We start from the raw sequence: 24,281 nt of genomic DNA on the forward strand, positions 1-24,281 counted from the left end.
CATTTTGTCTTTTCAAGTCTAAGTTGCATGCTATATAAGTTCTATTTCTGAATATTTAACGTTGAAGGTGCAACAAACAGCTTTTCTTACATTTAGTTTGAAGTACTTTTACGTAGTTGAGTGGAGTAGAAAAAAGCTATGAGCTTCAGTTTCCTAAGGGAATCAGAAGTACAATTATGCGTCTTCAGGTTGTCACTCCTGCATGTCAGAGGTAATTTGCTTGAACTTGAACTTTTCCCAACCTCTTTTGGTTGTGTCACTCGGCAACTTTTGAGTTTGGGATTGCTGTGGCAGTGACAGGATGTTATTTGGAGGTTTTATTCACCATGGCAGGCTGTCGCGCCCGTGTATGTTTGAACAGGGGGTTAGACTTTGACCGGCTGGTCTAGGGATTAATTTCTTTTGTCTTCAGGCCAACATGTACCACACTGCATATGCAGGTTTTTATTGGGGTGGTTTTGCAGAGGGTGTACTGCTATTCCTTCCAATGCACAAATGCCACCAATGTTGTGTTAGGGTTAGGCATTTAGCTACCAAATGGTCTAAACTTCACACTGTCCTCACGTCCATCTTACCTCAACAAGCTGTTTTCTAAATGTACTACAATTTGATTATTTATTTTTAGTTTAGTTTTAGTCTTTGAAGTGGAATGTTTGTGCCTCCCCAGAAGAGATTTTTCCCCTTGATGCTAAAGATAACTTTGACCTTGCAGGCAGAGTTATAGTGGATAAAGAGATCATAAATATGATCTTTAATAAGTAACCACGACCAGTAGCAGGGTTAAAGCATGTCATCATCTATAACTCCATCACTGCTCTCTGCTAACTGCTGAGCTAACTTACTAACTCCACAACAAATCTCAGAGTTTGCCACCACAAAGCCCAGGTCAAGAGGCCAGTGAGACAAACAAACCCTTGTCTGTCTTTCTGTTTGGACAAGGATTTGTTCCGGAAAAGCCTTCACTCTGTCTTCCTTCCTGAGGTGTTTATTTGCACTTGGTCTCCCACCAGCACCTCAGCTGTTTACAGTGTTTGTTTGAATCGTTTCTATTTTATTTTCCAAAAAAGAAAAAATTGTTTGGACAATGCTTGTTTGTTTCGTGACCTATAAATATTTCTAGACAGGCAGCCGGATAGACATCCTCATTCCCATCATCAGAGGTCAACCAATTAGCGAAAAGAAGCCATTGGTCCAGAGGGTGTTTTTATTTGCATCATAGCTATGTTTCTTTTGCTAATAGCTGTGGTTTCATGTCTGACCTCAGTGGACAGACGAAGTGTAAAAATCTTACAGCCACTTGTATTTTCCACGACACACACTGGTCTATGCATTAATTCTTCTTCTGTCCTACTTCTCCTCTACCTCGGTCCTTAGCTTTTATTTCTGCAGTTTATTTTCCTAACGATGTAATACAATTGCCACTAACAATTGTTTCATTATTAGATTGAGATTCTATAATGAAGATAGAGGAGACAAGTTTGATAAAACATGGGACCCGGTACTGAATTACCTTAAAAATGTGAGCTCATAGACATTGGCTATTGTATAAAACCTCACTGTGCAAATGAGTATGTGATTTTGTATATGTCGAATTCATTTATTTTTTCTACTTTTAGATGTTTTTGTTTATAGTACCCATCTTAACTATGTCCATGGAATATTGTTGTTGTAATCCAAGCTGTGCTGTGTTCTGTATGTTATGTGATCTTTTCTAGGTGTTCTTTTTTCTGTTTTTTTCCCCTCTCTTCTTTCTTTATTCTTTCTCTTGAAAATAGTTAAACATATTTCTAAAAAAAAACAAAAAAACAAAAAACCAAAACAATTTTTTTCCTATTAATGGATTAACAGACATGAGTCTTTTTAAATATCCAGTGTGTAACATTTAGGAGGATGTATTGGCAGAAATTGATATAATGTTCATAGGTATGTTTTCATTGGTGTATAATCACCTGAATATAGGAATCCTTATGTTGTTGTTACCATAGCAGATCGCCTTCCATGGACGCTGCCATGTTGAACTGCCATGTTTCTACAGTAGCCCATAACGGACAAACCAAACACTGGCTCTTCATAGGACCCTTCACATTTTTTGCACGTTTTATGGCCACCAGTTTCTTCTTCGCAGTTGGAAGGGGAGGTGATGCGAGTGAGTTGCAATCTGCAACTACACCACTAGATGCCCCTAAATCCTACACACTGGACCTTTAAAATGCCAAAAAGTTTTTCCATCATAACCATTAATGTCCCCCTGCATAAGAGCCAGTGTAATCCCCTAAGATGAAAATGCAAATGAAAGAGAGCCTCTGGTGTTAAAGGGAGGAGATTACTTCCTACTAATTAGAATGACTCATCTCTGCCTGAATCAGCAGCTATGCAGTTGAGCTCCTCACAGAATTAAAGCTTAGCTAGTTAGACCATCCTCTTTCTTTTGTTCTCCACTCCTCATATGTGATAAAGCTCCTGTCGAAAATCAACCCCTTTCTTCTTTAAATAAAGAGTTAGGGATGTAAATTTTAAGGACACAGAAACATTACAGGTTACATATAAGTCTCTTGCAATGTTTAGCTAAACTCCCCAAATGTAATTACAGATTGTAGTGTGACTGAACCGGCTCTTATCTTCTGTGCGCACATCCAGAACCACCACTGGTCTTGTAGCATCCTCCCAGGTATTTCGTTGATGACTCAGCAGTGTGCTGGCAGGAGTGGTCCGGATGTTAGGGGTTGGCTACAGAAAGGTTAATCAGGATCAGAGCTCAGACCCTCTGGCCTTGTTCAGAACCAGCAAAGCATACAGCTCTCTGTTTTCACAATACACCCTCACCACCATTAGTGCTGTGTCACCAGCCAAGGCCTTGTATATGTGTGTGACAGTATGTGCATGTGTATGAGCAGAAACAGTTATGACTTTCTGGAATCAGGAACCTCCATACACACACCTATGTGCTTACGTATTCAGTCACATGAATTCACCCACACACACGTTAGCAGGCTGTGAGTCTCATTAGCCACCTCCTGACTCAGGGTGTATTTTGAGGAAGTGGCAGCCAGTGGACCCTTGCTTACTCATGCCTGGAAGTGACAAAACGTAACTGGCCTACTCAGACTTACACCAAAAGGCCATTGTGACTAGTATTGTCCTTCAGATGTGTTCACTCACTTCCCCTCTTGTGACTTTTGGCCCTCTGATCCTTAAATATTCAGCAAAGACACTTTCACAAACAAGTCTGGAGGCATCGAGGAAGAGGTTTATATGACAATATATACAATGAAACTTTGGAGATTACAGTTTGACAGCCAGGGTTCTAATTTCTTTAATATCTCTGGTTGAAGGCAATGTTGAAACTAATGAGCAGGGCTTCTTGATAGCAATATTAGATTTACATTATTTTACTGTTAATTCAGTAGGATCACATCCTTCTCCTCCTGTTTGCAGTTAAAAATTGTAAATTAGCAAATCACGTGGAAGATTATTGTGAAGCAGCTACAGAAAATGAATTGTATTTACTTCCAAGGTTGACGCAGGCTCCTTTTATTCACTGTAACTTGGTATACACAACAATATATGGACAAAATTTCAGCATTTCTTTTTTAGCTAATGGGTTTTAAATATTGTAGGGAGCAATAGTAAAAAAAAAAAAGAAACAATTCTGAGGAGTTTGGATGAACAGTTGTAGGTGACACTGTTCTGTAAGAACCAGTATACCTTCAACATGTCATACAAGGAAACGTCACTCGTTGTATCTTGTAGCAGTTGCTTATGGAATGGCACAGAAAGAGGCATAGTTATAGCTGCATTTTATAATCCTTTTGGGCTTTTATTTATTTGACTTGAGCTGTAGATCTTGGCTACCATTAGTCTTCGCTTGGGAACGGTTGGTTCTCTCTGGTTCTCTGTTCTAACAAAACTGATTTCTGGCAAGTTTGCAGAAAAGCAGTGCAGACTCAACAAAAGCATGGTGAGATGGGCCTGATCCAGTAAAGATCTCAGTAGAATACATCGGCCTCGCACTGCTTGTTCTGTCTGAGTCATGTTGCCTGGGGCGGCATGATAATGTGACCTCAAGTGGCGTAATGTGTGACACCGAGCTATTCCCTCTATTATAAACCACAATCTGTGAAGAGGCGTGGCATTCAGCCACCATTGCCCAACTTGGGTGGCTTTTCCTCCCCTTCGCATCGCATGTCCTCACCCGGGAGAAAATTGCACAACATCAAATTAGCCAAAAGTCTTATTTTTTTTCCACACTAAGTGATGGACGCTCAGCCATACATGTGGAAGTTTAATTTTCCTCTTACTACTTTCCTCGCATTTACTCACAAGCCTCTTTTTTCTCTCTATTTACTGAACCCAAAATAGACTCAGTTGGGGGGAGAGAGGTATAACTCATGGCACACACACTGTATATTTCCAGCATGCCCTGTAGTAACCGTGGCAGCCGCAGAACATCGTCTCTTTATGTCTTTTACTCTCTCCGACTGACAGTGGGCACAGTGTGCCAAGGTGGTGTGGTTGTTAAAAATAGAAAGAGTTAACTCAGCAGAGCACTTGAAAAGATTTTGCTACCTGTAGACATTTCCTGAACAGGGCCACATTTCCTCCCCTCGTCTAGATCAACAGTCACCTAAATGAGGACTGTGATCTGTCTTGACTGCTTCCTTTGAGGGGGGAAAGACAGTGACAGAGGAGATCGTGCGAGATGGAGAAGAAAACAGAGAGAAACAGAGGAGGGCAGGGGGTTGTGTTTGATGAAAGCCTGGCTCTCTGTTTACTACAAGCTAAAAATACTACCCAGTCTGGTTTGCAGCAGGCATGAGGGGGGTTTGGGGCTGTGTACATATGTGCGTCTGTCGCCCCAAACCCAACAGCTGGAGGCTAGAAGGCTGAGAGAGAGGGTTCCACATCGTTGCAGGGGGAACAACAGGTGGACGAGAAGCCGTGTGGTTCAGTGTTTTTACTATACATATGTCTGTATGTATGTGCAGAAATCTGTTCTTACAAGTGCATACATGTACACAAGCTTTATACGCCAGTGCCCCTTCTAAAAACCCCAGCGTCACATAGAGCCTGTGTTTCTGGCTAAACCCAGGCCTGAATTGTCTTATTCATGCTCTCTAATCTATTTAAATCCCAACTGAGGCAGTGCTATGAATCAAAATTAATGCCTGTGTTGTTGATGCTGATGTTAAAGCTCTGGTATGAGTACTGTATTGGTCATTCACAGCAGCAGCTAGCTCACTAAGCCTCTATTTTTACACGTGTGTGTGTGTGTGTGTAGTGGGGCCAGCATGTGTGTCTTTCCCTACCGCTCGCTTTTACCCTGATGACAAGAGGCAATTGGCCTTCTCGAATGACAGTGACTAGGTACTGTGAGGGCGATTGTACCCAGGCAGCTGTGCATCTCTCTCTCTCTCTCTCTCTCTCTCTCTCTCTCTCTCTATCTCTCTCTCTCTCTCTCGTTCTCTCTCTTTCTCTCTCCCTTAGTCCCCTTCCATATAGCAAAAATGAAAGAGTTACTGATTCTGTGATTAAATACCTTCCTGTGTCGTGCAGGAATGATCAGATAAGGGTTACCATGTAGGGAATGCGTAGGCTAAAAACAAGGTAAAGCCAGCGGCCAACACACTTCACTGGGTCATTATTGGCATACCTGAGATGCTGAAAACACACCGGGTGGCTGCATTGGAAGCAGGAAATTGCATGTGGACGGCAACAAGAGAGCGACAGTAAATTAAGTATCATCTGTTTTGTCAATCATACAAGGGTGACGCAATACACACTTAATAACCCTAACCCTTTAATTGAACCTGATTAACATTATTAGTTTAAAAAAAAATCATACTCCTTCTTCTCAGAGTCATAACTAAGTCAAATCACATGTCTCATACACTTCCTCCTGGAATCAGTGCGACTTACTCTATCCAGTGACAGCAGTTTCTCAATTTCCATGACGAATGAACATCCATTAATCTGTAAAGAAAAACTAGGGAAATAAAAGATTTTGCCTCATAATTATCCCATTTAGGTGTTTTCTTATTTAGTAATTCAGTGATTGCTGTATGTACATCCAGAGAAAACAGAAACCACTTCTAGCTAATGCGACATGACTTCATGATCATGGTGCAGATTCGGGAAAAGTGGAATACAAGCTAAAAATAGGCTGTGGTCACTGTTGCCATAACCCAAGTGAAAACCAGTTGAATTTGTTATTGTTACAATTTTACTGTGTTCTCTTCATTTAATCCTTGTTTTAACCATTTTCAAGACCTCTACACATTCAAATACGGTAGCTGCTTTAAGGCAGAGGTAGTGAACAGAGGATATTAGGCCACAGTGACTGGCCAAATGTGTGGAATAGTTTCATCTGGCCTTATCAGTTTCATGTCTTGTTTTGTCTGCCGAGTCTGGCAGGCCCAGTGTTGGTCTTCAGGAAAGAATGTAGGGTCATCAAGCAGAGCTGATGGAGTTATTATGAAATTTGGCTCTGGAATAACACCAGACAATCTTGTCCACTGTAAATGGGAAATAGTCAGTCCAGCTCTCATTCCAGCTGCATTTAGTAATGCCACAAGGAAGTTGTTTCATTCAGATTTTCTAACATTCTGCTCTTTGTAATTTATCGTTAAATGAGCACACTCCTGAGAGCTCCCTAGACCCGGTGACCTCTTTGCAGTTTCCCCGGACACTCTGGCCAATCGCGTGTCTCTAAACACTGTCACTGGCCAACCAGGCGTCTCCGGCCTGCGTAGTCATCCTCCTCTGCTTCCCTCCAACATTTGCAGACGGCATCAAAACATCAGTCCTCAAAAAGCTTAACATGTGTCTCGATCGAGTGAGGCTCCCAACCAACACTGCTTCTCATGTCCACATCTTTGATGCTGAAAAACGGCACCATAACAAAAACAAAAGACTAAGTGGGACGTGGAAAGATGCTATATTTGGAAACACGACAAGATGTCTCCTCTCGTTCTTGTTCTGGCTCTCGCAGCCTTACTATGCTGTCTCCTTCTGTCTGTCTGTCTGTCTGTGTGTGCGTGTGTGTGAGGCCAGCTGTGGTCATATAGTATAATAAGGCTCTCTATCTGAAATAATGGCTTTAATGCTGGTTAAAAGGGGAAAGGGGGTTGGGTGTGGTCAGGCTGACTCCTGCGCTCAAGGATCAGCTGGCACGCTGTCGGGGCCATGGCACCAGGCACAGGGCCACTGTCTGGGTAGGACAGACAGCTGGTGGGGGGGGTTCTCTGTCTGGGATACACACACACACACACACACACACACACACACACACACACACACACACACACACACACACACATCGTCTTTAATTTCCCTCTTCTGTACCCAGACAACCCTTGTTTACATCGTGTGTGTTGTATTGTGTCTCTCTCATGTCTAAGTAGCATTGTGGTTTACAGTTTTTCGGAAAGTGAAATGAGTAATACCTGAGTGGATGCTTGCTGTAAACAGTACTGATACTGCATGTTTTATCTATTAATACTGTTGCACTGAATTTTCAAATATTCAACAGTTTTATTTCGAAAATATCAGGAACCTGTGTTTGTAAAATACTTAATTGCAATGAATTATGGTTGAGTAATCAATTATTTAAATGACAGTCATCATTTCTAGGTTATCAAATGTCTCAAATTTGGTGCTTTATTCTTCTATAATTGTATATTGAAAATCATTGGGTTTTGGACTCAATCCATAATGAGAAGCATTATTAGCTGCATGCATGGTGCTCTTATGTTTATATATACCGTATGGAAATGTTTTAGTTCCTGAGAAAACAGCACCGTCTGTGTTGTTGAGGGAAATTATTTCCTGTGCATAAGCCACGATGCCATTAGTGTCCATTTCAAAAGTCGCCCTGAACCTAGAGCAAAGTGCTGGCACGCCCCTTGTCATTTATAATATCAGGCTGACTGCTCTATTGATGACGAGAACAAAGCCACAGTGTGGCCGACCTACAGCAGTGGCCGTAGTAACATGGCACCTCCCTGGTGACTGACGATGCCACGCTGGCTGCTACCACAGCCTGGCACGGGGGGGGGTTGGTGGTATGCGTGTGTGTTCGAGGGGTTGGGGGGCATTTGGTGGTTGTGGCAGCTGGCAGTGAGAAGACGAGGGGGTGAGGTCCTCATTTATAAAGACTCCCCTGTGTGAACCCCATGCAAGGCCACACCCTGGATGCAAACTCAAACTTGCTCGCCGAGGTGCACGTACAAATTCTCACACAGTCATAAACACACACATATGCTGCGCTACAAAGATATACCCACAAATATGCAGTATATACAAGGCAACGGACAGATTACCTTTAAACACACAAACTGCTCTGGTGCCGCATGTGTCACTGTCCTTTCATATTTGTTGGACGTGCATATCGGTGTTTGTGTGCATGTGTGGTTTTTTCTTTTCAATGGATGAGTGTGAGTGATGCAAAGGCACAGCAGTCTACAGTTTTGTCCTGTTGAGTCATTGCTGCTTGGCTGATGAAATGGAGAGTGGTGTCACATCGCTGAGCTGTTTATTAGCTCTAAGGAGACAGGGAAATGTAATCAAACTGTCCTGATTGAGTCCTGTGACGGCCATTCATCATCCCACATTAGAGCCCACGATGAAGAAATATTAGCATTTGGCCTCACTGGATGTGTTGAAATTTTTCCCAGAAGAGAGGAGGCCTTGAATAACTAGAAACGTTTGTTTGGGTGTTTGTGTTCACGTCTGTATTATATTTATGTATTTATGGGTATATGTGTATTGAAACATGACAAAATTATCAAGTGTCAAACAGACTTTTGGTGTCGTTTACTGTTTACGTTCGACTTTAAAAGCCTTCAAATGTGTTTGCCGTGTGTCTTCATGAGGGCCACCACACTGGGGACCAGTTAGGAGCAGATCGTGTCCAGCTGTCTCTGAGGACAAATGGTACATCAGGCAACTGCTTATTCCCTCCACCCTCTCCTCTCGCCCCTCCACCCTATATTTCTCCCCTCCCTCGTCATTCCCCCCAGTGTTTACTTGACTTTAAGTGCTAAAAAACATTTTTAGTGCTTTTATCATTTTATGGATTCCATCACAGGCCGAGAATAGCTGTGTTGTGGTGACAGCTTCCTGGAAATTGGTTGGTGTTTATGGATAGATGGTGTTTTGTTTTATGGGTTTCACATGGAGGGTAATGGGCATTTGAGTTTGTTTTTATATATTTTTTAACTTTTATAAACTCCCCCAGGTTTACAGGTTTAAGTTAACATTTGGCAAATCCTGATGGAGAACAAAATAATGGGACAATCATATAGCAAAGTAAATTATTACTGCTTGATATATATGATATTAGCATTTTTTATCCAGTCTATATAAATGCTCATGTTTGGTATTTATGTTACATATTTTCAGCACTTTGGGAATTTAACTACCAACATGTTCTTATAAACATGTCATGGTACTTCTATACATGGGGGAGTGAAACCTAAAAGCATTCCCTCACCAGCACCCGTATTTCTCCAAGCTGACGGCAGCTTCATCTCTTGGCAGCCTTTTCATAATTCATCTCTTTTGGCTTGTTTATGCTGCACATTTATTTTGTTTGCGGTAACATTTCCCCGACCCTCACATCTCTCAATGTGAAAAACGCTAATGCGACTCCAACACAACATCAAAGCCTCCCGCCCAATGCCCTCTCTGGCTGTTTCGATTTATGGCTTTTTCTTTCACCTTCTTATAAGATAAAAGACCATCAGCGCTCCCCACATGTACATATGTGCATGGACACACACGGACATATACTGCCACATGGGGATGCACATATGTACACACACTTTCTCTCTCTCTCGCAGCCCCACAGTCATGTCCAAACAGAATGATCAGTAAATCAAATAAAACACCCACAGTCTTTCAGAGAGAAGGAGTGTGCTCCAAACAACGGAGAGATAAAAAAGGATCAAAAAAGAGAAGGAGAGGAGGAGGGGAGGAGTGGACACGGGGGATTGTACGTCCTCGTGAAAGTAGCCCTCAGAAACAAAAGCAGCTTTGAGTGCGCACCCACTCAGAAGAGAGATTAGTCGGTACACACCCCCCTCAACACACCATCACCACCACTACCCCTGCAGAAAAGAGCTTTGGCTGCAGTTTAGCGGCACGTGGCGCAGCCCTTGATACTTATCATGTGCGTCAGGTGCTCTCGCTCAGTTTCCTGTTCTTTAAAACATAACCACCATTTCCCTCTTTCACTCCCTCCTTCTTCTCCTTCTCTCGGTCCAGAACTAATCCATCCACACTGCTGCCATCCAGTCTTACCCTTCATTTCTTCTTACTCTCTTACTCTCTCTCTCTCTCTCTCTCTCTTTCTCTGTCCATCTATTTCTCTTGCTTTTACAAATACAAAGAACATATTGTATCTGCCAGCGTTAAAGTGAATCCATTCTCCTTGGCAGCAGCCTGGCCCGTGGTGAATCTGAGCTGGGCTAGCTCTGTTTTCCAGCTGGCACCGATGCTGCTGGTAGAGCGGGTTGGTTGCTCGTTGGGTTGGTGAATTTGAGTCCAGCTGACACGTTGGTTTAGGAGTCATTCACGCAGTCTGTCGTTCTCCCTCTTCCTCGTTCTCACTCAACTTGCACAGCATGACCCCAGTTCACCTCATATGAAGCAAATATGAGGATGCTGGTTTATATCTTTATTTGCACAAACAAAGTGTTTCTACAAACAGGAACTTCTGTAATATCACAAGTTTCTGAGAGATACACTAAAGAAAGAAACATTCAAGGGAAGATTAACAAATAGGTCACATGAATATACCCGACTGACTTTTTCACACATCCATTGCATTAGCTGGTGGTTTTCAGCTGCTCGTCTCTCCATCTGGAAACCAAACCGTTGAGCCCTTTAGAAACCAGAGAGGAAGAATATTTTAAGGTCATGGTAGTGCTCCTATTTAGTTGTGGAAATTCTTGTAAAAGTCATGGAATTTTACATCAGGGCCACAGCAGGAAGCCTGAACTCAAACACAAAAACATACACACCCATGCATACACAAGCTCTGACCTACACATACTCATGACTAATAATTTTGAATAGTAACAACACCCTTGTGTATCCGCACAGTCTCGCATACACAGACACACACATAACCCAAAACACATTACCAAAGTAGCACACTCTTTCATGAATGCCGATATAAACACAGTGACACAAACACATCAATAATGAGATGCTATCGCATTTCATAATCATGGTTCAGGCCCAGAAACTGAATACAATCTCCTCCCCTCCCCACAAATATGAAAGAGACCAGAAGATAAGTCAACGCACTCACAAGGCAGCGAAAACAAACTTTTAATAAAGGCCACCAGAGCCTTTTGAAGTTTGTCTGACTGCCCTCCCTCTTTTCTCTCCTCTATCTTTCATCCTTCCATCCACTTCATCCTCTGGCCTCTCTTAACTGCTGGCCCATGCTTGTCATAAAACAATCACACACATCTTCTCTCCTGCTTGCAATTTTCTTTTATGTTGTATATCTGTGGGTTTTTATATATATATTTTTTCATTACAGTTAAGAGCACTGGTCAGCTTTTGATGTTTTTAGGCCAAGGCTGTGAGAGGAATAGGGCAAGATGTGGGGTCAATTTGTGTGTTGTGCATTCACTACATATAGTACAGTTTGCATCTGTATAACTCTCAACCTCTTCTGAAGATGATTAAAAAAAACTGTGTTTTATGGCGCAGTATGACAGGTTTAGTTACGTTAATTTGTTTATGGTTTGGTTTGGTTTAGGTTAATGTTCCTGTAAAGTGTTTAGAGTACAGGCACCGAAATGGGGCACAGATGTTGGTCATTACCCAGATGCTTTGTTTGAAAGCTCCATGCAAAATCTCAGAAACTGTGAACCTGTAGCAGTTCTAAATCAAATTGTGAATAATCGTAAATGACATGCAGCAACGTCTGGCAGATTTTTGTAGGAGAATGGGAAAGTCATCCTAAATCATGCAGTTACTGAGATAAGACCTTAATTTGTAAAATATACACTGAGCATCAACTGAGCCTAGTGGCTAAGTGGTAATGACATGACTCACTGACGAGACTCATAAACAAGCTGTAGCATGATTATGCAACTGCAATGCCAATCCTTTATGTTACATTTATTTAAAAACTGGTGACAATTTAAGAGAGTTAATACTGTTTCCAGAACAGCTGCCATGTTTTCTCAATTTGAAAGTCAGAAGCAAACACAGTGGGAGTGGAGGATTCATCCTGTCAGTCAGCTTAAGGAGTGGTCTGTGTTGAATGCGTCAGTAAAGGAGAGAACTCAACTAATGTACAGTCTAATTGAAATGATGGCCTAACAAATTCGTATCCAGCTGGCTTTTAGAACATGAGGTAGAGTGTACAGAAAACAGAGGTGGTGTGCTATGGCATGCAATTATGTGTCACCTCGCAGGTGGTGAGTGTGCTGAAGTTGTGGTAATAAACCAGAATGCAGCTGTATTGAATTTAGCTATGGTTATAGCTAGTTGCCTGCTGCTTTTGTTTTTTAAACCTTGCTTTATTCTTTTGACAAGATCAGCACATCAGTGGCCTGCTGACTTTGCTGGTTTAATGTGGTGTGTTTGTAGCTGTATCTGAGTGTGTGTGTGTGTGTGTGTGTGTGTGTGTGTGTGTGTGTGTGTGTGTGTGTGTGTGTGTGTGTGTGTTGGTGTCAACCCCCTCTCCTGGAGACAAAGGCCACTTGTGTCCATTTCTTTCCTGCTTTCAAATTTATTTTCCTTTTCTTCTGGCTTTTTTTTTTTTTTAAATTTCCCTCTTCCTTTACTCTCTCTTTCTGGCCTCTCCCTCCCTCCCCTCATCCCTGATCTCCATTCTCCATTCATGCAGCCCTGTCACGGCGATGATAATGATGACCTCTGTGTAATGCTAGCTTGTTATTGGCCCACCAGCGTGGCCAGTGTGTGCACCCTCTGTTGCTTTTTCTGCATTGACCATTGTGTTACGAGCGAAAAGCTGGACCTTGTGTGTTAGTTTGTGTGTGTGTGTGTAGGTGAAACACAAAGAGCAGGCAGCCAGTCTGGGTGAGCTGCACAGTGGATCTATGGAGAGGCAGAAAAATTTACCTGAACTGACCTTATGCTGTTGCTTTTATTATACTGTAGTCTTTATAATTTTATGCAAACATTGGTGGGACATAACTGGAGACAACCACTCTAGTATCTTTGTTACACTGGATATTAACACATAAATCCCTTTTTGTTGTGGAAATTATTTAAACATGGTACCTCCCTTTTATTTTAGACGCATTTACCTTGTGCTGCTTGCTGTTGACAGTTGATACATCACAACAGTAACTCTAATCTGTTGGCTGTTCAAGACAGCAACCGAAAAACAGGAAATGAGATCATCCAACATCTGAGTTTGAATTTTTTGGTCACTGAGCTTTAAACATAACAATGACATATTATCACCTTCAAAAATGTACATGGTGAATGTGCAACTTAAGCATCAATTACGAACTTGTTTCTGGCTGTTGAAGTCTGAGATATACTCTCCTTTTAGCAACAGCCTGTCTTGGAAAAAATGTGGCAAGCTTTTCATCTCTGGACAGTAGCAGAAATAAAAATAAAATGTTCTGCTAATTGAAGATAATTTAACAGAAAGAAAATGGACTAGTAAATAAATAAAAACACAAAACACAATCTGAAAATTAAGAACACTACATATTTTGGGTTTTGACCATAACAGCATTTTAAAACCTTACTCAGTCATTCAAAATCCTATTTCCACTGGAATGAACATCATTGTGAGGCATGCTAGTGCTGTGTACGTAGACCAAGTCCTAACAAAGGTGAAAAGAATGACGCTATAAAATGTTATGCAGGTTGTAGCACCAGGCCTTCTGAGGTCATAGTGGTTGGAAAACACATTACGCATTCATTACAGCATGCAAGGACGGTGACCTGTGCAATTGTTTTCCTCTTGTCTTATCTCTCTTTCTGTCCCAGCTCTGTCTCCATTGTCTAGTGCGATTGAGAGCATTTCAATGACAGGAATCTTGTTTTGTTGAATAGCGCGGCCTGGTCGGACACCGATGCCAAGACATTCCTGGAGCTGGTAGTCTTTCCTTCTGGCAGTCCTGCACCTCTGTCTCCTCTACTCTACTCTTGTATTTTCTCTATTTTGCTTCCTTCCTTTTCATTCCGTAGTCTTCCTCAAGGTGACTGTCAGAGAGAAACGGAGAGATAAAGAGAGAGAGAGATAGTGAGAGAGCAAGAATGGGAGGTACATGTGTCTCTTTGAGTTGCTGTGTTTTTGGTTGCCTGTGTACGTGCTCACTGTCTGTGTCTTGATTGTTCAAAGACAAGCTATGTGCTCTGTAATCCAGTCAGGACTGCACTATTCAGTATATATACTGGCCTTGTTTCCCATGCTGAATAAGCCACACCAATCCACAACACCTAAATACCATTCATTACATATCAAGGCTACCACGCAACTCCCTCAGTCTACCTCATCCAGTATCTCATATCTCATTTGCATGTCATGTCTCCATTCGTCAGTAATCATGTGATGATAGAATTTGGCACGGATCACAGAATGCAGCGATAGCAGCTCCAAGCTTTTCTCCAGGCTTTATATCTCTCCAACAGATGGCAGTGTGAATCGCTGTTTCGGCACAGGCCAGCTAGTGAGGACTGTGTGTGAATTAAGGACTGCTGTTCTACATGACAGTAATAGGAAAGTACACCTCTCCTCTTCTCTTCTCTTCTCTTCTCTTCTCTTCTCTTCAAACAGACAAGATAAGTTAATCACCTCTGATTTTCCCTAATGCATTTCTACTTATACAGTAGTTTTACAGTTAAGTTAGAAAGAAGTTGTATGACAGTCTACATATTTTCAGCATACAGTATTTTCTGTATTTACTGCAACACCTACAGTATTACAGCCAAATGTTTACTGTATATTCAATTACATTCAATTAAATATTCAAAACCAAGGCAAAGACACTATATTCAGTCACTGAGGAAGTAGTCAAATCATGTACTTCACTAAAACTAACTAATGCCATGCTGTAAAAATACAAGTAAAAGTCCTCACTTGAAAGACTTGAGTTAAAGTATGTAAGTCTCATCAAGAAAATGTACTGAGAGTATTAAAGGTTAAAGTACTGACATTGGGATTCTGTACTGCTGTTTAATTTTGTTCTGTAAACTGAAAATCTATAAATAAAGTGTTTTTAAAAAGTACTGGATGCAGAAAGGGACCCTGGGACTGTTATACCATTATATAGCATTAGATTATTATGACCATTGCATTAATGTAAAAGTAGGATTTTACTGTCGTAGTTGGTTGAGGTGGAGCTAATTTTGAACTATTTTGTTCAGGATTGCAACTAATGCTTTTTTTCATTATGGATCAGAGGAAAAGCTGCAAATTTTCACATGTGAAGCTGGAACTGTGAAACGTTTTTGAAAAATTACTTTAAAAGTCAAAAAGTCAGCCGCACTTTTCTCAAAAATGTTGAATTAGTAAATTAACTAAAGCGGTCAAATTACTCTGCTTGTAGTGGAGTAAAAAGAATAGTTCCCTCTGAAATGCATAGGCCCAGAAAGTGGCATGAGAAGAAAACAGTCAAGTAAAGTACACGTACCTCAAATTGTAATTTGAGTACAGTACTTAAGTACAGTTAGATTCCACCACTGACTATATTTCAGTTGTCTTTTGCATCCTTTTACACACATCTCACAACATTCAGCCTGACATATGGGGTAAGTTACATCTCTGGAAACGTTTATATCTTCAGTAGAATAAGAAGAAAATAGAATTTACTGCAGCAGCAGAACATAGTTTGGTGATTGATATTGGAAAGTGATGAGCAAATATCTTAATTCTTAAAGCCTGTATCTGGAGCCCGCAGGTGGATGCTGGGTGGTGGTGGGGCTGAAAGCACAGGGAGCCATACTGATGAAGGGCAGCTGCGAAATTGACAGAGCAGAAGGAGAAATGGGAGATCTTGCAACTTAAATACACCGCCCAAATTGGGAGGGTGTGTTTGGTATATGATTATAGAAAGAGACATCTCACGTGTGTATACAGCAGTGCAGCTCGAGGTTGACTGTCTGAACTAGCTTGCAAAGGCATCGCTCCATTTGTGTGTCTTTGAACAATGCTTGGCCGCACAACATTTGTAATGAATCTCCAGTAAGCTTTATTAAGCAAACTCTTGTCAGATCTGAAAGTATGATGTGACTGGTATGTCTGACAGGTGGTGTTTGTTCTTGTTCTGACACTGGCTGCTTTTATTGCCCTTTATGCTGCAGCTTCAGTGTCTAAGAAACAAAAATACCCTACAGGGATAATAAAGTTGATTTTATTACATCTTATCTTGTTATGAATTTCGTCCACGTACCTAATGTAATTGGAAAATCCATGGTCTATTCAGAGCACTGTCACTACACCATCTATTAGCAGGATACATTTAGTTTACTTTGCAGGACAAACTAGTCTGTTAGTCTGGTGACAACTTATGATGACTTTTACCCTGAGGTGTCACTCAGGTGTTAACTCACATCAGCCCTTCATTAGTTTGCTACGCCCAAACTCTCCCCTGTAGCTCTTGGGCCACTGTTAAAGGACCAGTGTGTAGGATTTAGTGGCATCTAGTGGTGAAGTTGCTGATTGCAACTAACTGAACACCACTTCCATCTGTATTGGACGACCTGGGAATGAACATGAGCTGTGAGGTGTGTTGAAACTGTGTGAAACCGCGAACCTAGTGAAAAACGCAACAGGCCAGGTGCTACTGCAGAAACATGACGGTTAAACATGGCGGACTCCATAAAAGGCGACCTGTGGAGTCTGTAGATAAAAACGTCTCATTCTAAGGTAACAAAAACATAACCAATTACTATATTGAGGTGATTATACATTAAAGGCACACTATGCAAGATTTTTACCTTAATATAACAGCTTCTAAGTCATTTCGATGGTTAACAAACTCGTAGTATAGCGAATCATCCCGATAGCAAAGCAGGAGAGGGACGCCGTTGGCAGAACCAGCAATGCAAGTCTGAAAGGTGGCGTCACGCCAAATCTCACGAATCACGAATTGCTTTACGGCGCGACATCACATACATCAGCGACATAAGAAGCAGCCTCAATGGAAAACACTAGCAGGCATTCACTCAGACGTTACCTGGTCAGTAGACATCTTCGGAGTCTATCTTTGCCTGTTCGATGTCCGACGCTTCCATCCTACTGAACATGTACCGGTATACGGGGGGGGGAATCAGGCTATGAGTGCAGAGACGCAGAGCTGTATATAGAGACGGCTCTGGTGAGTGGTATTTACGACAGTTAACGTTAAATACAAGTACTCCGCAGCGACTCTAGGGGTAGCTGTTTGACAAAACCGGAAAACTGCATAGTATGCCTTTAATGAAAACATGCCTATGAATATTATATTCAATTTCTGCCAATAGATCCTCCTAAATGTTACACACTGGTCCTTTAATGTGGTCACTCGTGTTTGTTTGTTGTTTGCTAGGTGACCGGCAAACTAGCACAAACAAGTGTGTGAACACACTGTTTGCACTGTTTCTCTACTTGTATACGTTTTTATCAGTTTATCGGGTAACAGACAGACAGTCCCAGGGGACGGCAGGAAGGTAGTTCAGGAAGGGTGTTCCTGTGTGAACAGGAGCTCTGTGTCCTCCCCACCGTTGTCTCAATACTTCATGTCTCCAACAATGACTCCAATGACTGGAAGTACATGAAATACAGGTCACAGAGTATATATGTACTGCAGATAATGTAACTGTCTTGCACAGTGAAGATTTCTTGGTGAATTGTAATCAATATTCTTTTCTGTTTCCACAACCCATTTCATATTTTAATATATTTAATATTTTTAGCTATAAATATAAGATATCCATTAGCTTCACAAATGGGATGATTTCCCACTTTTTTCTGTTTTGCAACAGTGTAAATTTGATATTTTGGGGGTTTTGGGAAAGTTGAAGATGTCACTTATAGCTCTGAGAAATTGTGAGGGGTATTTTTCACTATTTTTGGACAATTTAGAGATTAAAAAATAGAATGATTTATAAAAAATGTATTGATTTAAGTGTTTGAGAGACATAGTATGCTGGGTGAGTCTAACAAAGACTTTTCTATATTTTGTGAACCAAAAAGTTGTATGCCTGTTTATACATAAAGTATTTGTGTGCTGTATTACATTATTTTTTAAATTAAATTACTATTGTTATATATTCTCTATGTCAGATGATAAAGGTAATATACTTACCATTTTATTCAGCCAGTTCTGAAATTAGGGGAAAAAGAGAAAAGAAAAGAATGGGAAATAAAGGGATCTCCCACACAAACTGACTTTTCATTTCAAACTATAGCGTACATCTTTAATTACCTGAAGTGAAACACTTAACTTTGATAAAGCGATTATACTTAAACGCACCCGACACTTGGACGCATGTCTTTCTCTCTGAGTTGATTAGGCTGTAGTCAGAGGGACCTTATTGGAGTTCAGGGAAATCCCTGCTGCTGAAGTGTCAGCCCTGCTTGTGACTGTCCCATGTGTTGCTTGTGGTCAGAGGGAGGATCGGGCACAGCTGTAGCATCACCTGTCACCGGATCACATGCGTTTATATGACACAGCAGTGGTGACACCCAACTCCAGCATTTACACACTGCGCAGGGTGAACAAATTAACGAAAAAGCCAATACAATAGCCTTACAATTACATAAAGTGAACCATATTTAATTAAATACAAAACGACAGCAAATTTTCAGCTCTAATGGCTAGTTGCTGTTTTTCATATCATGTTCATCTTATGGAGGCCAGATAAACAAGAATTGCTTCGGCATTTCTGTCATAAGCAAACAAAATTATGTGATGTGGCAAAAGGAAAAGTCTCACAAATCGTGAAACAACATTCAGTCCGGTATGGCAAACACAGGAACAAAATGTATTAGCAAAGAGGAACAGTGGTCACAAGTAGACTGTCACCAACACTGACTGTGGGTCTCATGGCAGGATATTTGCATAACAGACAGTACAAGCTGCAGCCTTAGAAATTACCTGTGAGCTGCCAGAGTCATCACTTACCAAATTGGTATTAACTATGGAACACAATGTGGTTAAAAAAAAATTAAACACAAACAAAAAACTAAACAACCCCCCACCTACGCACACAAATGTCTTTCTTTGTGATTTTGTCCTCTCTCACCTGCTTTTGCTCTTCTCATATATAACCACACCATCTCTTTCGCCCACATCCACACTTGGAAACACATACAATGAGAGTCTTGCAACACGCAAGCTCACAACTAGTGTCACATTCTAACACATGCACTCTTACACAACATCTCACTTTTGCATCTCTCACCCACATCCCTCTCCAGAGAACGCACACATACACACAATCAATGGCTATAAATAATTCTTGTGTGTCTGCAACACGCCTGTCTAATTATTTTTTTCTTTTCCCTCGGTGGGTCTCCTGGGCCACTCCTTTTAGACACACAGCAGGAGGAATTCCTGATCCATTTTAAGCTCCGACGAGAATGTTGATAAGTCTGTAGATTACTGCCCAACATGTTTATGATAGCCTATTATTCTCTAAGCTTCATCCGGGCCCAGCGCGTGCTTCAACTACTTAGCACAACTATTTAGGTCATGGTACAATCTCAGAGGAAAGCACTGTGGATGGTGAAATATCACAAACCCCAGCAAAAAGGGTCACCAGAAAACAATTCTTGCTCTGCCATGCTGGATATTTAGGATCAAATAGCTATGTTATGGCACAGTTTACATGTAATTGAAAAAAGTCACAGTCAGATCTTTTAGGTAGCCAGTGAACTTGCACATGACCTAAAGTTCAGAAAAGTAAAGTACTGTGCTATCTTTAGCTGTAGATGCACACAACTCTAAAACACAAGTTTTGTTGTAATGAGATGAAACTTGAAACAGAGATTTTTGCTGGCAGAAAAAGGGAAACTGATATATTTGTCTTGAAGCTAAGGTTCATCAGACATTTTGACAATGCTGAGTTGTTTATAAATTGTGATCATTGGCGTGCTGAGATGTGATTTCATTCTTTTCTGTGACACACTCTGATATTTCAGATTTACGCTTCCTATTATGGCTCATATTTCAACAACAATAATAGCTATTAAATGTCCCGCTCTGCCATAAAAATGTCCAGGCCATCAGGCACACACACTAAAAGATGGGGAGAAAGAGGGGCCATACCCTTAAGCCTATGAAAATGCCATTGATGTTAACTATCTCACTGTGCCTTGCCAGAAATACTGCAGTTGGGCCAGAGTTGTTTGCTATCAGTGTCTACTAGAGACAGGAGTCTGAATCTGTCTGTTCTGCCTGGTGCGTGAGATGTTATGGCTCTTTGATGTGCTTTGCTGTTTAGGCTTTGATTTACGAAGCGCCATCTTTATCATTTTCGCTGGTTTCTTGAAACCATTGGAGCCATCAGAGGATGTTGCTGTGTGTGTGTGTGTGTATGTGTGAGTGTGTGTGTGTGTGTGTGTGTGTGTGTGTGTGTGTGTGTGTGTGTGTGTGTGTGTGTGTGTGTGCGGTGTAAGTACTTCATGAGGGAACAAATAAGTACAGAGGTAAAACCAAGGCCAAGGCTGTGAAGACATAGAAAACCTCTTTGAAGTCACAAAAGAGTGTGCAACAAGCTGCGTGACTACTTTTTTTGTGGTCACGAGGGTGTACATGAGTGTTGTCTTGATGTGTATTTGTGCAATGTCCTCACTGTATTTGCATGTCACCAGGCAGTCTGTTGTCTGTTTACCTCTATCACTCAAATGGAGCCATTCATCTGTGTTCACACCAGGGTATGGCTGGCTGTGCCCTGTCAGAGATGTCTCTGTTGGGTGACACACCTGTGTTTACAGTTGGAAAGGCATGTAAACAGCAGCGGCCTGTATGGGTGTGTGTGTGTGTGTGTGTGTGTGTGTGTGTGTGTGTGTGTGTGTGTTCGCCCCCTCAGGGATCATATAGCTCAACAGCTTTTGTAATGAGTGGCTTTAGCAGGTAGACGGCGACTGGCAGACTAACATGTCATTATATGCCGCACTGCTCTGTCATTGGGATGGCAACTATATTAAAGAGGCAGATGGATAGAAAACAAAAGGACAAACTCTCTGACATTCTTTGTTTGTTTCATAATGCAGCTCTACACTATACTTATCTGTGTTTATCCCGGAGACACCCAGCTGACCTAACCTGTTTGTCTTTTTTCATCGTGTTAAATCCAGGTCCATCAGATGGACCAGAAAATGGACTCTGTCCTGCAGATCCTGATGGAGCAGTTTCCGCCCAAACCGGAGCTGACGTCCAAGCCCTCCATTCGCAGGGTGACCATCCAGAAGTGCATGGGTGTCAGCATCGACGAGGGGCCCTGATATCACAGCAATGGTCACACTGGGTATGATGACGCCATCACCAAAGGAGAAGTATAGGACCAGGAGTTCACATAAACAGCCTAGCCCCCCTAAATGGCGGCCAGCTTTCAAATAATAAAGGGATTCAGTCTTCCAAACCTCCTCCATCTCTTCCATTTGCAGTCCCAAATTTTCTCATTGACTTTTGACCACAGAGAAGAGAACAACTTTTAATTGTCCACTTAGCGCTGCATTGCTGTGGGGCATGAGGGCAAGAGTACCACTTAGAGTGGGATTCAAGGTGTAGAAAGATGGCTGACTGACCTCTTTCTTCTGATGATTGTCTTTGAGTCTTTTTTCTTCTTCTAAATCTAGCTTTCTCTTCTACACCAGCATTGTGGGCCCTCAGTCTACCCCTGAAGCACACAGTCATTCAAGCAGCAACACGCTGCATGAATTTATTTCACTACATTAGCCTCATAATCACACTACTCAGATAATGTTAATTTATGTGTGGCCTGTCACTGAGCTGCATTCCCCTACTCCAAATATTATTCCAAAGCTAACTAACCCAGTAATGAAGTTGTAATGCAATCAAAGCACTCAAGTTCCCCAAAGACACAGAGAAAAACTGAGAGTCCAGCCATGGCAGAGGCATTCCTAAAATCCTTCTGATTATCTTGGCACCATCCACACCCAGTACACAACAGGGTTATTTCCATAGCCACATATCCATCTAGCCTAACTGTACTTAGGCTGCACCGGGTGTTTGTTAGTAGTGATCAAATAACACGAGGAGGGAAGGGCAGATTATCTGTTGACTTTGCCCTGCGTTAGGGACCGGAAGGCTGGAGTAAAAGAAATGGAGTTAAAGAGATGTGTCTGGTGCACATGGTGCTGATTTACAACTACGTTGAAGCTAATAAAAATAGCCAAACTGTTGGTGACAGGCCCGGTGTGTTACAGGAATACAGTCAGAAATTATGGCGTGGTCTCTCAGTTTCCTCACTGGGAGACTTTATTATGTATTGATCTCAACACTTTTAGTAGCTCCACAACTCACACCACCACCAAGGCCCTGCTAATATCCTCTATTACCCTCTTCAGGGGGCTCACACTGCTGTGTGCAATTTGAAATAAATTTGCCCCATTAAAGCTCTGATTATTTTTTCTCTCCAGAGCTAATTAAGTGCTGAATTCCTGGTAAGGGGAGATTACTCACTGTGAGGGACTAATGAAAAGAAACACTGGAAAATGTGCAGAATTTAAACTGTAAGCTTTGAGGAACAGGCGCACTAATTCTCTGTGAAAGGTTTGGAAATATCCACCTACTACTGAGAGCACACGTTTGAAATAAAAAAGACAATGCTCTCACTTTGTTCCCATACTCTAAGTATTTATCTGATGCTGAGGCATGTAGGATGTAGAAAATAGAAACTAAGTCTAGCTATGTAGCTACTATATGAAAGGCTTCCCATTATTAGACAAATGCACGTCGTCTAGAGGAAGGGTGAAAAAGGGAAGGGGATAGAGGAAAGCCTTTCTCTCTGCACTAGTATATATTTTCATATTTTTGCTGTGTTTAAAATTTTTAATTTATCTTACATTAAATAAAGTGGTTGTATTTTAAAGGCACTCTCATTTTGTGACATACCTTGATACATATCTGCCTGTCTGTTCTCCTGTACAGTTTTATAAAAGTTGTAAATAGAAACATTGCCTTATTGCACTGTATTTATTATCATGTGGAAAGATCAACCTGGAACATGTCTGCTTGTTGAAGTGATGAGAAACACAGAGAGTGAGGCTCCTGTTGTACAGATGGATGGAAATGATTGTAAATGATATTCACGCACACCCTCTGCACTGTAGCTCTGTTGTAAATAATAAAACTCCATTTCACTATACTCTGGCCTGCTCTCTTAGTTTGGGAAGAATTTGATTACCAGCTCATCTATTCCATAATTTGCTTTCATTGGAGGGTGAAACCTGTCTTATAGTTTTTGGGGCTGTTTGTTCAAATCTTGAGCCGAGCTGGGTCAAGGTAAGCCATGGGCCGGAGTTTCCATCCAAATAAAATCTCCTCAACTCCTCATTTCACTAAATTCCTTTCACACTGCAATCACCGTGAAGGGGGAAGAGAAAGAAAAAATAACACGTTCACCGCACCTACTTTGAACTTCAATATTCCATAACCCATTGAACAAGGCATGCAGAGGAAAAAGAGAATACGTCTCATATTACCATTCAATTATATTTGCCTTCAAAGGCCAAAAAATACTGGGGATGTCCCAAGATCAGCACGGTCCAGCGCCGAGAGAGAGAGAGGGGAGGAAGGAGGGAGGGTCATCCCGTGGGAGGGGTGTACAGAAAGAGAGAGAGAGAAGGAGGAAAGCAGCAGCATAAGTGAGCTAGGAAAGAGAGCAAAGCCATTTTCAATTAGGCAGAGAGACTACACGGGCCGGAGGGCTGCAGTGCTCCGCTGCCTTTTGTCCTCCTCTGGTTTCTATCACTGCTGGGGGATTTTGGCAGGGAGAGAGAAAGAGAGGGAAAAAAGAGAGACCCCATGGCTACCTCCGTCTGCAGAGGCCGCTCTGTGTCACCCCGTGCTCCTCTTTCATCTCAAGACTAGACAGAGAGAAGAGAGAGACTCCCACTTCAAAAGACAGTTTGATCTCAGAAGTACACAGGAGCACAACCTAAAAGAGGATCTGAGGAAGCAGTTAAAAGGAGAATATAAGGGACACACTGTCAAAGATGCTGGACAGTGAAATCTGGCAATCCCAGAGTCTGTGAAGAGAAGGAACTCATGCTAGGTCATGAAATGCTAGACTCTCAGGGCTTTGTCGACCGTCCATGTTGTGTT

The 24,281-nt window shown here is 41.6% G+C and overlaps 1 protein-coding gene and 1 long non-coding RNA gene across 4 annotated transcripts in view; one reads left to right on the top strand and one right to left on the bottom strand.

Moving 5' to 3' along the window:
• kcnq1.2 (potassium voltage-gated channel, KQT-like subfamily, member 1.2) overlaps window positions 1-23,322 on the top strand; it is a 163,105-nt gene extending 139,783 nt beyond the window's left edge. For both annotated transcript variants that reach the window (XM_051381525.1, XM_051381527.1), the window contains one exon: window positions 21,290-23,322. In XM_051381525.1, coding sequence (XP_051237485.1) covers window positions 21,290-21,436 — 147 coding nt within the window. In that variant the 3' untranslated portion in view covers window positions 21,437-23,322. The remainder of the gene's footprint in view (window positions 1-21,289) is intronic.
• Window positions 13,119-19,357, bottom strand: LOC127352826 (uncharacterized). Of its 2 annotated transcripts, XR_007881191.1 has the most exons (3): window positions 19,234-19,357; window positions 18,462-18,627; window positions 13,119-18,311 (listed from the first exon to the last, which is right to left on the bottom strand). It is a non-coding gene; the product is annotated as an uncharacterized LOC127352826 (long non-coding RNA). The 2 variants fall into 2 exon arrangements; XR_007881190.1 differs by having other exon boundaries at window positions 13,119-18,627; window positions 19,234-19,315.
• Window positions 23,323-24,281: the final 959 nt, after the last annotated feature.

Source organism: Dicentrarchus labrax, unplaced genomic scaffold (genome assembly GCF_905237075.1).
Source record: "Dicentrarchus labrax unplaced genomic scaffold, dlabrax2021, whole genome shotgun sequence".
Taxonomy (NCBI): Eukaryota; Metazoa; Chordata; class Actinopteri; family Moronidae; genus Dicentrarchus; species Dicentrarchus labrax.